Here is a 15,677-nt window from a genome sequence, read left to right as displayed (position 1 = left end):
AGACAGCCCCGCCTGTCAGAACAGTAGGCTCTTAAGGGCACAGCGGAAGACCTGAAGGTCAGAGATTGTACGTATGTCCAGGGGCAGTTCGTTCCAAAGGGCAGGAGCTCCGGCAGAGAAGGCTCTCCTCCTGGGTGTCGCCAGCTGACATAACTTGGCCGACGGCACCCTGAGGAGTCCCTCTCTGTGGGAGCGTACTGGTCGGTGGGAGGCTATCGGTGGTAGAAGGCGATCCCGTAGATACTCTGGTCCTATGCTATGGAGCACTTTAAAGGTGGTTACCAACACCTTGAATTGCATCCGGAAGACCACTGGGAGCCAGTGCAGCTCGCGCAGGAGAGGTGTTATGTGGGCGTAACGGGGTGCGCCCATAACCACCCGCGTGGCTGCATTCTGGACCAGTTGAAGCCTCCGAGTGCTCTTCAAGGGGAGCCCCATGTAGAGAGCATTACAGTAGTCCAGCCGGGAGGTGACAAGGGTGTGAGTGACCATGCACAGGGTGTCCAGGTCCAGAAAGGGCCGCAACTGGCGGATCAGGCGAACCTGATAAAAAGCCCCTCTGGCCACGGCCGTCATATGCTCTTCTAAAGACAGCCGTGAGTCCTTGTTGCGAGCCCTCTCTGTGGGGGGTAAAGATTCACCCCCAATAGTCAGCGATGGCACCAGCTGACTATACCGGGACACCGGAAGCCACAGCCATTCTGTCTTGGAAGGGTTGAGTCTGAGCCTATTTCTCCCCATCCAGACCCGCACGGCCTCCAGGCAGCGAGACATCACATCAAGGGCATCGTTGGGGTGGTCTGGGGTGGAGATGTACAGCTGAGTATCATCAGCGTACTGATGAACTCTCACCCCAAAACCACAGATGATCTCACTCAGCGGCTTCACATAAATGTTGAACAGAAGGGGCGAGAGGACCGACCCTTGTGGCACTCCCCATGTGAGGTGCCTCAAGGTCGACCTCTGCCCCCCTGCCAACACAAACTGCGAACGGTCGGAGAGGAAGGAGGAGAACCACCGCAGAACGGTGCCCCCTATTCCTAACCCCTCCAACCGCTGCAGCATGATACCATGGTTGATAGTATCAAAAGCCACTGAGAGATCTAATAGGACCAGGACAGAGGAGCAACCCCTGTCCTGAGCCCTCCAGAGATCATCCCCCAACGCGACCAATGCTGTTTCTCTGCTGTACCCCTGCCTGAAGCCCAACTGGTATGGGTCCAGATAGATAGCTTCATCCAGGTGCCGGGGAAGCTGTCGTGCCACCACACTCACAACAACCTTCACCACAAAACGAAGGTTGGAGACCGGACGGTAGTTAGCTAATTCAGTCAGGTCCAGAGATGGCTTCTTGAGGAGGGGCCTCACCACCGCCTCTTTCAAGGCGGCAGGAAAGGCACCCTCACTCAGAGAAGCACTTATAATTCCCTGGAGCCAGCCTCCTGTAACCTCCCTGGAGGCCAGTACCAACCAGGAGGGACACGGGTCCAATAAACATGTGGCGGCACTAATCTTACCCAGAACCCTGTCCAAATCCTCGGGAGCCACAGGATCAAACTCCTCCCAGATAATATTCTCAAGACCCACCCTCATCTCCTCCCCTGGACTCATCCAGTCCAAGCCTTCCCAAATCCGAGCGACTTTATCATGCAGGAATTGCACAAAATCCTCAGCTTGACCCTGCAAGTCAAGCAAGTCAAGTCAAGGGGAGGGTCGCGCACATGTGTGTCCACACTGATAATTCTATGCGCCCTGCCTTGCGCATGCGCACCTAACCCCCACCCCACCCCCGCTCTTGGCACGTGATGGCCTGGTACGCCCGTTTTTCTTTCTTACCTGGTTCCAGATCCTCTCTATTTATCTGGGAAGGGCAAAAACAGCCTTTCTCACTTGCTTGGAGGCCCTCCAAAGGCCTGAAACATCCCATTTCCCAACTCCAGGTGGGGCAGGAAGTAACTTTTTTGCTGTCCTCGGCCTCCAGAGCCTCTCTAGGAGTTTCTGGAGGCTTTGGACAGCAAAAAACGTCACTTCCTGTCCCACTGGGAGTTGGGAAATGGGCCGTTTCAGGCCTTTGGAGAGCCTCCGAGGGAGCGGGAAAGGCTGTTTTCGCCCTCCGCAGATGCATAGAGAGGATCTGGAGCCAGGTAAGAAAGAAAAACAGGCCTTCCCCACGCCTCCACCCAGGCCCTCCGAAGGCAGGAAACAGCCCGCTTCCCTACTTCTGGTGGGCCCAAAAGGCCCGAAAATCAGCTGGCTGGCACACACATGCACACCAGAGCTGAGCTGGCATGTCCACTGATATGGCTACTGGCACGCGTGCCATAGGTTTGCCATCACGGGTCTAGAGCTGACAGGTGTTCTCTTACCTTATTTTTCCATATTTTAATTTGCATTCCTAATCTGACACTTATGATTCTGTTTTTGATAAGTTGTGTCATGTTTCCTTTTTGGATGAAAACACATGTAAAGTATCTTCTTTGTACCTTCTCCTCCCTCCTTATACTCCTGTGAATTAGGGAGGTGTCTGTCTGAGTCTCTTCTGAATAGGATCCGTGTGCTATGGACTTGGGAGATGTTTTCTCCTCACCTCTTTAGTAATGGAGTTTGCATATCTCCCAAGCAGGGGTGGGTTCTATTTACCTTTACTACCGGTTTGCAATGGGAGCGTGCATGTGCTTCTGCGCAGACGCAGATTGTCCATCATGACATCCGGACGGGTGGGCGGAGCTTCCCGCCACTTTTACTACCAGTTCACAAGAATGGGACCGAACCGGGAACAACCCACCATTGCTCCTAAGGCCATTTTCTTCAGTCTGAGCATAGGGAGGGCATTGGATAGGGTGGATATTGTGCTGGGTTAAGAGCAGGGAGGTACAGTTTGTGTTCTCCACTCAGTCATGAAAAGTCCCAGTGATTATCCACACAGACCATTGAGTTACATTCACTAGTAAATGTCTGAGGTGCTCCTGCACCCCAATAGTTGTATAGACTTCTTAAAGTCTTGTTGTAAGTAAACATTGACAAGAAGCTGAATTGGGCCTGCGTGGGCACAGGGGGAAGAATCAGACAGGAATTTTTGGACCAGTGGATCAAAATGTTTAATATTCCCTGACCATATCTCACAGAGAGCATAGTTGCCCTGCTGATCTTGTAAAGGTTCCCCCCACACATGCGTGCTAGTCGTTTCTGGTTCTAGGGGCGGTGCTCATCTCCATTTCTAAGCCGAAGAGCCAGCACTGTCTGAAGACTTTTTCCGTGGTCATGTGGCTGGCATGACTAAGCATGGAGCGCTTTTACCTTCCCACAAAGTGGTCCCTATTTTTTTACTTGCATTTTTTACGTGCTTTCGAACTGCTAGTTTGGCAGAAGCTGGGACAAGTAACGGGAGCTCACCCCATTACATAATGCTAGGGATTTGAGCCGCTGAACTGCCGACCTTCTGATTGATAAGCTTAGCGTCTTAGCCACTGAGCCATAGGCAGGGAAAAATGAGATTATCAAAAACATTCCAACATCATGCTGTACTCTGTAGGGTGCTTGCCTCTTCCTAATGTAGTGGGCCAACGGTATATAAGATGCGGTTCTGCTTTAGGTCGGGGCTGCTCAGAAAGCTGCCAATGCTTTGCTGGAATCCATTGTGCACAGTGATTGTTTGCATGCTTAATATATGTTGAATCTTCAAAGTGATTGGTTGCTTTAGATGAGGCATGTTTTGGCCACAATATTCCCTTACTTTATGCTTTTTTTTTTAACCTCTCTTCTCCCCCATTGACTGCCAGGAAGTAGTCAGGTTGCTCTCAGTGAGATGGTGTGTGTGTGTGTGTGTGTGTGTGTGTGTGTGTCTCCCACCATCAACAGTTTTTCCTCAGAGAAACCTGTCCCAGGGAATGTACAGCAGCAGGAAAAAGGAGGTAACTTTTGACTCCCCTCCAAGGAGCTTGGGGGGGGGGTCCCTACAAACTATAGTGAGTGTGTATGTGTGTGTTCCTGTTGTACATCTGCTGTGGGATATGAGATCCCTGGGTTCCAAGCAATGAAAACCATGGCCTGTTGGTCCCATCTCTGTTCTGACCTAAGCTTCCTGAGAAAGCATAAATCACAATCTTAGTCCCATTGTACATTTTATTAGATTAAATTTTTCAATTAAAAAAAGGAACGCATATCAAACACAGAGTGGTACATTGTTGCATGCACATCTATGTTACCAATCTTTTTTTACCAGCCCTTTGAAATACCTTCTGGAAACATTTCTCTCACCATATACAGACAGTCATCTCCTCTTGTTAAGCCCCCTTTTCTAGCCCTGCTGGGTATGTGACCTTCTCGCTTTGACTTAATGGAGACTTCTGTGTATGCAAAGTTACAGACACACAAGGCATTTAGCATGGGTGTGCTTGGAACCATCTCTGGGTAGCACGAATGAAGCTGGCTCCCTTTGAGCCTCTGACCCACTGATTCTCCTGGGTCTTAAATCCTTGGCAGACAAGGGAAATCAGTCATAAAGTTTGGGGATGTAGAGAGGTTTTGATCTCCACTGAGTCACCCCTAAGAAAGTGCAGAAATCTATACATCAGCTTTCTGCAAAGTAGTGCCCTCCAAGTCTTTTGCCCAAACTGTTTGGGAATAATAAATCTAACTCTGTGGAGATTGGGAAGGCTGCTCAGAGCAAGTCTTCCCTCTAGTGAGATTTAGGCTCTGCAAGGATGCAGATAGAACGAATCTCTCCTATCTAGATGTGGTTTGGAAGGTGGATGTTCCCAGTTATTCTTTAGTGTTTCATTATTCTACTGATAGGATGAAGCTGGAAATCATTTAGTGGCTTTGCATACAAAGAAGAACTTCATAAATATTTATGGCACAGCATCTCCCTAATCTTGAGAAGCTAAGTAGGTCAAGGTTCCCTCTTCAAGGTTCGCTTAGTTGCAAAAATAGGTTTTGGGAAGTTATCCTGTATTCCCTGCAATTTCCTTCGCAAGATTTTTTGAAAGTCGATTTCCCCTTTCCAAGGCTTGAGAGGACAGGATAGGTCAAAGTCTCTGAGATGGCTTTGTGCCTAAAACAGAACCCAAAGGTGCTTTTTAAAGAGGCAATTGGACTTTCTGGTTTTTCTTTGAAGACATTTTGCTTGTCATCCAATAAGCTTCTTCAGCTCTTCTTCAGAGCTGGAGAAGCTTCTTGGACAAGGAGTTAAATGTCTTCAAATTCACTAATTGAACACATGGGCGATAGCAGTGAGCGATGTCATTCAATGTAAGAGATTCACTCCCATGAATTTTCGAGTTACGGATGGAATGGGCAGCATCCACTCCATTTGAAACTTGAGGACTACCTATATCCAGCAACTTTTTGCAAAGGGCTGCCAAAGCATAAAGGAACGCAATCCTCAAGTGCTTTGCCGACGAGAAAGCAGTCCCGAGAAACTGCATGCAGCTTTCTTGGTGCCGGAGGTCTCGTCAGGCTGATGCGGGACAAGAAAGCAGCAAATGCAAGGGCCAAAGCAGGGAGTGATGTTGTTCAATGTAAGAGACTCACTCCCACGAATTCTCGAGTGACGGGTGGAATGGGCACGCTCCATTACATTCATAAGTCGAGGACTACCTGTATCCAGCAACTTCTTATCCAGCAAGTTCTTCCAGCAACTTCTTATCAAACTTATATGTTGCAATTTTTTATTTTCCTCTTTCCCGTCTACACTCATCACTTAGGGCCTCATGTGGATTTTCTTGTGTGCAATAAGGGTGGAAGGTTTCCTGAAGCACCATCCTCTGGTGGCCAATGAGGTTGGAATTCTGACGGAAACTTTTTCCACAGTGTTAGGATATGGTTTGAGCCTAACTATGTTGTCCAGGCAATATAAGTGTACTGTTACTTTAAGCTGAAACTGTATAATGTGGCTTTAATGCTGAGTCATGCTGTAATTACATAATTACTGGTTGTGAGAATATTTAAGCAAAGGTACTGCAACGTGTTCAGTTGCTGCTATGATATGCTGTTGAGAGGTTGCTGCTATGATATGCTGTTGAGAGGTTGCTGCTATGATGCTGCTGTTGATGATGAAGCTGTGATGATAAGCTACCATTGAGAGGAGTTGTTATCTGCTAATTATCATTGGATGGATCTGCAACCATCGTGGTTTGTGAACCAGAGTGAGTTTGTTATTCTAACCAACTACTGTTTGTTGAGTAAGAAGATTCTGTAACTACTGGACTGATTTACTGGCAAAGACTTGGAATTTGTTTAAAGACTATGAAACTGTTTTTCCACTATAAAGTAAGCTTTTGATAAACCAGTTTGCTTATCTCTTATTCATTGCTCTCAGCAACGTTTCTCTGTGCAATCTACTCTGCTGGTTGGTAACACAACAACAATAACCTTAACACACAGGCAGGACTTTAAAAGGATTTCACTCCTGTGTGAATCCTCTGGTGTTGAACCAGGGTGGAATTCTGACTGAAACTTTTCCCACAGTCAGGACATTCAAAGGGTTTTTCTCCTGTGTGAGTCCTCTGGTGTTTCACCAGGCTGGAATTGTTACTGAAACTTTTACCACAAATAGGACATTCAAACGGTTTCTCTCCTGTGTGAATCCTCTGGTGGCCAATGAGGTTGGAATTAAGACGGAAACTTTTCCCACAGTCAGGACATTTAAAGGGTTTTTCTCCTGAGTGAATCCTCTGGTGGCCGATGAGGTTGGAATTATGACGGAAACTTTTTCCACAGTCAGGACATTTAAAGGGTTTTTCTCCTGTGTGAATCCTCTGGTGTTGAACAAGGGTGGAGTTCTGACTGAAACTTTTCCCACAGTGAAGACATTCAAAAGGTTTCTCTCCTGTGTGAGTCCTCTGGTGTTCCACGAGGTGGGAATTTTGATTAAAACTTTTCCCACAAACAGGACATTCAAACGGTTTCTCTCCTGCATGAATCCTTTGGTGGACAATGAGATAGGAACTTTGACTGAAACTTTTCCCACAGTCAGGACATTTAAAGGGTTTCTCTCCTGTGTGAGTCCTCTGATGTTTAACCAGGTTGGAATTCTTGCTGAAACTTTTACCACAATCAGGACATTCAAACGGTTTCTCTCCTGTGTGAATCCTCTGGTGGCCGATGAGGTTGGAATTATGACGGAAACTTTTCCCGCAGTCAGGACATTTAAAGGGTTTCTCTCCTGTATGAATCCTCTGGTGTTTCATCAGGCTGGAATTGTTACTGAAACTTTTACCACAATCAGGACATTCAAACGGTTTCTGTCCTGTGTGAATCCTCTGGTGGCTGATGAGGTTGGAAATATGACGGAAACTTTTCCCGCAGTCAGGACATTTAAAGGGTTTTTCTCCTGTGTGAATCCTCTGGTGTGTCACAAGGTTGGAATTGGTAATGAAACTTTTCCCACAATGAAGACATTCAAAAGGTTTCTCTCCTGCATGAATCCTCTGGTGGCCAATGAGATAGGAACTTTGACTGAAACTTTTCCCGCAATCAGGACATTTAAAGTGTTTCTCTCCTGTGTGAGTCCTCTGGTGTGTCACAAGGTTGGAACTGGTACTGAAACTTTTTCCACAAACAGGACATTCAAAGGGTTTTTCTCCTGTGTGAATCCTCTGGTGTCTAACCAGGCTGGAATTATCACTGAAACATTTCTCACAATCAGGACATTTAAAGGGTTTCTCTCCTGTGTGAGTCCTCTGATGTGTCATTAGGCTGGAATGCTGACTGAAACTTTTTCCACAATCAAGACATTTAAAGGTTTTCTCTCCTATGTGAGTCCTCTGGTGTGTCACCAGGCTGCAATTCTTACTAAAGCTTTTCCCACAGTCAGGACATTTAAAGGTTTTTTCTCCTGTGTGAGTCCTCTGGTGTGTCATTAGGCTGGAATGCTGACTGAAACTTTTTCCACAATCAGGACATTTAAAGGTTTTCTCTCCTGTGTGAGTCCTCTGGTGTGTCACCAGGCTGGAATTCTTACTAAAGCTTTTCCCACAGTCAGGACATTTAAAGAGTTTCTCTCCTGTGTGAGTCCTCTGGTGTCTAACCAGGCTGGAATTATCATTGAAACATTTCTCACAATCAGGACATTTAAAGGGTTTCTCTCCTGTGTGAGTCCTCTGGTGTGTCATTAGGCTGGAATGCTGACTGAAGCTTTTTCCACAATCAAGACATTTAAAGGGTTTCTCTCCTGTGTGAGTCCTCTGGTGTGTCATTAGGCTGGAATGCTGACTGAAACTTTTTCCACAAACAAGACATTTAAAGGGTTTCTCTCCTGTGTGATTCCTTCTGTGTGTCACCAGGTAGGAATTCTGACTGAAACTTTTCCCACAATCAGGACATTTAAAGGGTTTCTCTCCAGTGTGAGTCCTCTGGTGTGTCACAAGGTTGGAATTGGTACTGAAACTTTTTCCACAAACAAGACATTTAAAGGGTTTTTCTCCTGTGTGAGTCCTCTGGTGTGTCACCAGGCTGGAATTGTGACTGAAACTTTTACCACAATCAGGACATTCAAACGGTTTCTCTCCTGTGTGAATCCTCTGGTGGCCGATGAGGTTGGAATTATGACGGAAACTTTTCCCACAGTCAGGACATTTAAAGGGTTTTTCTCCTGTGTGAATCCTCTGGTGTTGAACAAGGGTGGAGTTCTGACTGAAACTTTTTCCACAGTGAAGACATTCAAAAGGTTTCTCTCCTGTGTGAGTCCTCTGGTGTTCCACGAGGTGGGAATTTTGACTAAAACTTTTCCCACAAACAGGACATTCAAACGGTTTCTCTCCTGCATGAATCCTCTGATGGAGAATGAGACAGGAACTTTGACTGAAATTTTTCCCACAATCAGGACATTTAAAGGATTCCTCTCCTGTGTGAGTCCTCTGGTGTGTCATTAGGCTGGAATGCTGACTGAAACTTTTTCCACAATCAAGACATTTAAAGGTTTTCTCTCCTGTGTGAGTCCTCTGGTGTGTCACCAGGCTGGAATTCTTACTAAAGCTTTTCCCACAGTCAGGACATTTAAAGGGTTTCTCTCCTGTGTGAGTCCTCTGGTGTCTAACCAGGCTGGAATTATCATTGAAACATTTCTCACAATCAGGACATTTAAAGGGTTTCTCTCCTGTGTGAGTCCTCTGGTGTGTCATTAGGCTGGAATGCTGACTGAAGCTTTTTCCACAATCAAGACATTTAAAGGGTTTCTCTCCTGTGTGAGTCCTCTGGTGTGTCATTAGGCTGGAATGCTGACTGAAAGTTTTTCCACAAACAAGACATTTAAAGGGTTTCTCTCCTGTGTGAGTTCTCTGATGTTGAACCAGGTTGGAATTCTTGCTGAAACTTTTCCCACAATCAGGACATTTAAAGGGTTTCTCTCCAGTGTGAGTCCTCTGGTGTGTCACAAGGTTGGAATTGGTACTGAAACTTTTTCCACAAACAAGACATTTAAAGAGTTTCTCTCCTGTGTGAGTCCTCTGATGTTGAACCAGGTTGGAATTCTTGCTGAAACTTTTCCCACAATCAGGACATTTAAAGGGTTTCTCTCCAGTGTGAGTCCTCTGGTGTGTCACCAGGCTGGAATTGTTACTGAAACTTTTACCACAAATAGGACATTCAAACGGTTTCTCTCCTGTGTGAATCCTCTGGTGGCCGATGAGGTCGGAATTATGACGGAAACTTTTCCCACAATCAGGACATTTAAAGGGTTTTTCTCCTGAGTGAATCCTCTGGTGGCCGATGAGGTTGGAATTATGACGGAAACTTTTCCCGCAGTCAGGACATTTAAAGGGTTTTTCTCCTGTGTGAATCCTCTGGTGTTGAACAAGGGTGGAGTTCTTACTGAAACTTTTCCCACAGTGAAGACATTCAAAAGGTTTCTCTCCTGTGTGAGTCCTCTGGTGTGTCACAAGGTTGGAATTGGTACTGAAACTTTTCCCACAAACAGGACATTCAAAGGGTTTTTCTCCTGTGTGAATCCTCTGGTGTCTAACCAGGCTGGAATTATCATTGAAACATTTCTCACAATCAGGACATTCAAAGGGTTTCTCTCCTGTGTGAGTCCTCTGGTGTGTCATGAGGCTGGAATGCTGACTGAAACTTTTTCCACAATCAAGACATTTAAACGGTTTTTCTCCTGTGTGAATCCTCTGGTGTCTAACCAGGCTGGAATTATCATTGAAACATTTCTCACAATCAGGACATTCAAAGGGTTTCTCTCCTGTGTGAGTCCTCTGGTGTGTCATGAGGCTGGAATTCTTACTGAAGCTTTTCCCACAAACAGAAACCTCTTCTTGATTTTTTTTTATTTCTCTCTCACTTACTGAGGAAGATGAATAATTGTGTGACTCTCTGAAGGAAATGGAAAATATTTTGTTCTGGACTGACTTGCTTTGGTGTTCAATGTTGCTTGTTATCCTCAGTTGTCCAGAGTGCTCACTGCCATCTTCTTTGTCTATAAGATTCAAATATAAATGTATATGCATGAAATTGTTGCAGAAGATGAGGAAAAAAGAAAAACTTTTGCATTACAATGAAAATGAAAACATGCCATAATACTCAAAGAAGCTCTTACATTGATCACGACACATGGAAAACTACCCAGATCCAAGTTCGAATATCCATTCAATGATGAAATTCACTTGTTGACTGGGTCAATCACAAATTCTGAGCAATGCAAAGGGTTGTTTTCACATACAGTCAAGTGAAAAAGAAAGTACATTCTCTTTCATTTCTATGGTTTTACTTATCAGGATATCATAAATATCATCACAACAGAACAGAAGAGAATAACAGAATTGGAAGGGACCTTGGAGGTCTTCTAACGCAAGCCCTGCTCAAGCAGGATATCCAATACCATTACAGACAAGTGGATTTTACATCTCTTCTTAAAAGCTTCCAGTGATGGAGCACCACAATGTCTGAAGGCAAGCTGTTCTGATGGTTAATTGTTCTCACCATTAGGAAATTTCTCACTGCTTCCATACTATAAAGAGGTGAAGTAGCAGCCAAATACTCCTAATAAAGTGCCCTCGATCAATTGATCATCAGCGAATATGACTACATCTATAAAAGCCGAAGTTGTAGGAGTTTCCTGGTCTCTGGCATTGAGGTGTGTGTTAATACTATGCCAAAGAGTAATGATATCAGCAGTTATCTTAGAGAAGAAATTGTTGCTGCCCATCAATTTGGGAAGGTTTAAAAGGCCATTTCCAAACAATTAAAAATACATCATTCTAAAGTGAGGAAGATTCTTGGCCAATGCAAATCAAATTTTCTTGGAAAAGATTCATTGGATGAAAATCCTAAAGTGGAAAACAACTCAAGAATCTTGGGAAACTCTGAAAAATATGATCATAAAAGCCCAGACCAGCACAATAGTGCTGAGAAAAAAAAACAAGAAATCCAAGAAGAAACCAGAAAATTCTTTGCATCGGTCTTCACGCAAAAAGAAGCTATAGCCCAACCTACCAGAAACATAATTATAAAAAACAGACTGGAAATAAAAGTTAAAATAGGCAAAAAAATAGTAAGAAAACCCCTGTCTGATCTTGATGAATACAAACCACCAGGACCTGATGGGTTACATCCCAGATAAGATAAGACTAATTGGAAGTTTAGATTCCTTTGCAGGGCAACAAAGAATACACAAACATAAATTAAGGGGCCAGAATTGGGGATCTAACTGATGCTTTAAAGGTATAAAACGTGGTTACATCTTCTCTGAAGATGTGAACCCTCCCATATACATATCTCTTTGTATGTGTTTGGAATGGTTTTACCCAGCCTTTTGTCTTTGATCAAAGATTAAATGTTGATTCTTATTCAAGCCTCCGTTTAAGTCTTTCCTTTTGGTTCACTGAGAGCTTAAGCGTATAGCCGGACCTTACATTTCTGGCGCCCAACAAACGTGGGGCTTGAAGGCAAAGTTTTCCTTCAAGGTTGCCACATTTGGCCCCCCATACAGCCAACCCCCTTGTGGTTTGGCGGCCTTCACCAATGGCGGACGGAAGAAACCGGCGAGGACCAGAGACGACGTCAAGAGCGCTCCCGGCAAGTTTAAACCGGTGACTTCGACCTGGTCGGCCGTCGGCAGATTCTGTTTCCAGCCGGACCTGAACGCCCTAATTGAGGTTTGAACTGGGTATTGGGGAAGATTGTCCTCTGCTAGGTGAGTAGAGATTTTTTCTTTTGGGTGGGGAGGGGAGTGTTGCTTTGTGAGTGTGTGAATGAGACGAGGGAAATTCCTCAGAGGTTTGCCCTCGAAGCGATGTGCGGAGATCCAATCTGCGTTTCTGATTATCCGAGAGGAGATCAGCCAGAGACGATCGCTTTGAAAGGAGTGTGACTGTTGGAATAAGAATCTGTAGTGCAGGAGAGGGCTCTGACCAAACTTCGGACCTGCAGGGGAGGTCTGGGAAATCTCTTAGGGAAAAAGAGAGTGTTTGGTTAGGCTTCGCACCGACGGAAAGGTGTGGGAAATCTCCTCAGGAGACAGAGAAAGTCTAGTCAGGCTTTGAGCTGACAGAAAGGAATCCCCTGGAAAATGGGCAACCATGCTGGTAGTCCATTCGGAATGAGTAACTTTGTAAGAAAAACAGCCGTGTTCCCCTCTGGACTGCATGTTAGCCCATTGGGACACAGTAAAACCTATTGCAGAAAAAAAGATAGTTCTAAAAAAGAATAAGCTGAAAGCCCTCTGCACATCCATCTGGCCAACCTACTTAATTGGTCCTAACATAGGAACCTGGCCTCCAGAAGGCAGCCTTGATTTAGATTTTGTCAACAAATTTGCTGAATTTCTGGCTGCCATAGGACGAACTGAAGAGGAGCTTTACATTAGCTTCTTCTCCAATCTCCTTTGTCACCCAGACATCCAGAAAGCATGTGGGCTCACTCCAACACCCTCTTCTAAAATTTGCCCCATTGTCACTTTTGCAAAAAAGAAAAAAACTATCCAAAGTGACTGAAGAAGAAGAGGAGTTTCCCCCACCATATTATGTTGCTCCCCCTTCCCCTGATGTAAATGCTGTGCCTTTAATGGCTCAGGCACCTCAGGCAACAGCACAATCTGCTGTGCAGGATCAGGTGCGTCCAACTGCCCCTCAGATTAATCCACAAGCTCAGGTGCTCCCAACAACATCACAGCCGTCCCAGGCTAATCCACAAAGTTCAACATCCCAAGCAGCCCAAGCTCTGTATCCAGATCTGACGGCTTTAAGTCCTCCTCACACTAGGACGGGACAGACTTACGCACCTGCTGATCAACCGGGTCCCTCAGTCCTAGCCCCCCTTCAACAAGTTCCTATGAAAGATGAATTGGTGTTTGTTCACACACCTTTTACTACCAATGATCTTTTCAATTGGAAAGCAGGACTTCCCTCTTACAGGGAATCCCCCCAAAGTTATGTTGAACTCGTTCAACGTATGATGGCCACTCATAGACCTAATGTGCCTGATATTTTTACTCTCTTATCGGCACTCCTGTCTACTGAGGAAAAACAACAAGTTCTTAAAGCCACCACGGCACACTACAAAGCTGCTAGAGAACATGGCATTCAAACTAATCACGATGCCCCAGCTTTATGGCCTGAACCCCTGATTCTTTTTAGCCCCAGCTATAATAATAATAATAATAATAATAATTTTATTTCTATACCGCCCTTCTCCCGAAGGACTCAGGGCGGTGTACAGCCTATTTAAAAACACAAACAAAACAATGATATAAAATTTAAAATAATTAAATAAATGGCTCAAATTTAAAACCCCAATAAATTTAAATACCCCAATTTAAAACTATTGTATTGATAGTCCGGCCTGGCGGAACAACAGGGTCTTCAATGCGCAGCGAAACACCCGGAGGTCAGATATCTTACGAATTTCCGGGGGCAGTTCATTCCACAGGGCTGGGGCTCCCACAGAGAAGGCCCTCCCCCTGGGCGTCGCCAGCCGACATAACTTGGCTGACGGCACCCTGAGGAGACCCTCTCTGTGGGAACGAACTGGTCGGTGGGAGGCTATTGGTGGCAGAAGACGGTCTCGGAGGTACCCGGGTCCTATGCCATGGAGCGCTTTAAAGGTGGTAACCAACACCTTGAATCGCACCCGGAAGACCACCGGGAGCCAGTGCAGCTCGCGCAGGAGGGGTGTCACATGGGCATAACGGGTTGCGCCCATAACCACCCGCGCGGCCGCATTCTGGACCAGCTGGAGCTTCCAAGTGCTCTTCAAGGGGAGCCCCATGTAGAGAGCATTACAATAGTCCAACCGGGAAGTAACAAGGGCATGGGTGACCGTGCGCAGGGCGTCCCGATCCAGAAAGGGCTGCAACTGGCGAATCAGGCGAACCTGATAAAAGGCCCCCCTGGCCACGGCCGTCATATGCTCTTCTAAAGACAGCCGTGCATCCAGGAGGACACCCAGATTGCGAGCCCTCTCCGTGGGGGGCAAAGATTCACCCCCAATAGTCAGCGATGGCACCTGCTGACTATATCGGGGCGCCGGGAGCCACAGCCACTCGGTCTTGGAGGGGTTGAGTCTGAGCCTGTTCCTCCCCATCCAGGCCCGCACGGCCTCCAGGCAGCGGGACATCACATCAAGGGCATCGTTGGGGTGGTCTGGGGTGGAGATGTACAGCTGGGTATCGTCAGCGTACAGATGACACTTCACTCCAAAACCACGGATGATCTCACCCAGCGGCTTCACATAAATGTTGAACAGGAGGGGCGAGAGGACCGACCCTTGCGGCACTCCCCATGCGAGACGCCTCGAGGTCGACCTCTGCCCCCCTGCCAACACGAACTGCGAGCGGTCGGAGAGGAAGGAGGAGAACCACCGCAAAACGGTGCCCCCTATTCCTAACCCCCTCAACCGCTGCAGTATGATACCATGGTCGATGGTATCAAAAGCCGCTGAGAGATCTAATAGGACTAGGACAGAGGAACAACCCCTGTCCCGAGCCCTCCAGAGATCATCCACCAACGCGACCAATGCCGTTTCTGTGCTGTACCCCTGCCTGAAGCCCGACTGGTACGGGTCTAGATAGATAGCTTCATCCAGGTGCCGGGGAAGTTGTCGTGCCACCACGCTCTCAACAACCTTCGCCACAAAACGAAGGTTGGAGACTGGACGATAGTTGGCTAATTCAGCCGGGTCCAGGGAAGGCTTCTTGAGGAGGGGCCTCACTACCGCCTCTTTCAAGGCAGCAGGAAAGGCACCCTCACCCAAAGAAGCACCTATAATCCCCTGGAGCCAGCCTCGTGTAACCTCCCGGGAGGCCAGTACCAACCAGGAGGGACACGGGTCCAATAAACACGTGGCGGCACTAATCTTACCCAGAACCCTGTCCACATCCTCGGGAGTCACAGGATCAAACTCCTCCCAGATAACATTCTCAAGGCCTGCCCCGGTCTCCTCCCGTGGACTCATCCAATCGGAGTCCAAGCCATCCCGAATCCGAGCGACTTTATCGTGCAGGAATTGCACAAAATCCTCAGCACGACCCTGCAAGGGATCTTCCCGCACTCCCCCCCGAAGAAGGGAGTGGGTCACCCTAAACAGGGCGGCTGGGCGGTTCTCTGCAGATGCGATAAGAGCGGAAAAATGGTTGGATTTTGCCGCTTTTATCGCCACTAGGTAGGTCTTGATATAGGACCTCACCTGTGTCCGGTCGGAATCGGATTGACTAGTCCTCCAAATGCTCTCTAGGC

General features: G+C 46.7%; 2 protein-coding genes across 2 annotated transcripts in view; one reads left to right on the top strand and one right to left on the bottom strand.

Annotated features, from left to right (window-relative positions):
* The window catches only part of LOC139310059 (uncharacterized), a 649,177-nt gene that overhangs the window by 253,341 nt on the left and 380,159 nt on the right, over positions 1-15,677 (top strand).
* Positions 6,267-15,677, bottom strand: part of LOC139313469 (zinc finger protein Xfin-like) — a 36,644-nt gene continuing 27,233 nt past the window's right edge. The window contains exon 5 of the mRNA XM_070939073.1: positions 6,267-10,320. Coding sequence (XP_070795174.1) covers positions 6,393-10,320 — 3,928 coding nt within the window. The 3' untranslated portion in view covers positions 6,267-6,392. The remainder of the gene's footprint in view (positions 10,321-15,677) is intronic.

This window comes from Pituophis catenifer, unplaced genomic scaffold, assembly GCF_029215685.1.
Source record: "Pituophis catenifer annectens isolate HBS135680 unplaced genomic scaffold, rPitCat1.0.hap2 SCAF_2, whole genome shotgun sequence".
Lineage (NCBI taxonomy): Eukaryota > Metazoa > Chordata > Lepidosauria > Squamata > Colubridae > Pituophis > Pituophis catenifer.
The sequence above is the reverse complement of the archived record's forward strand: the minus strand, read 5'-3'. Positions and strand labels throughout refer to the sequence as shown.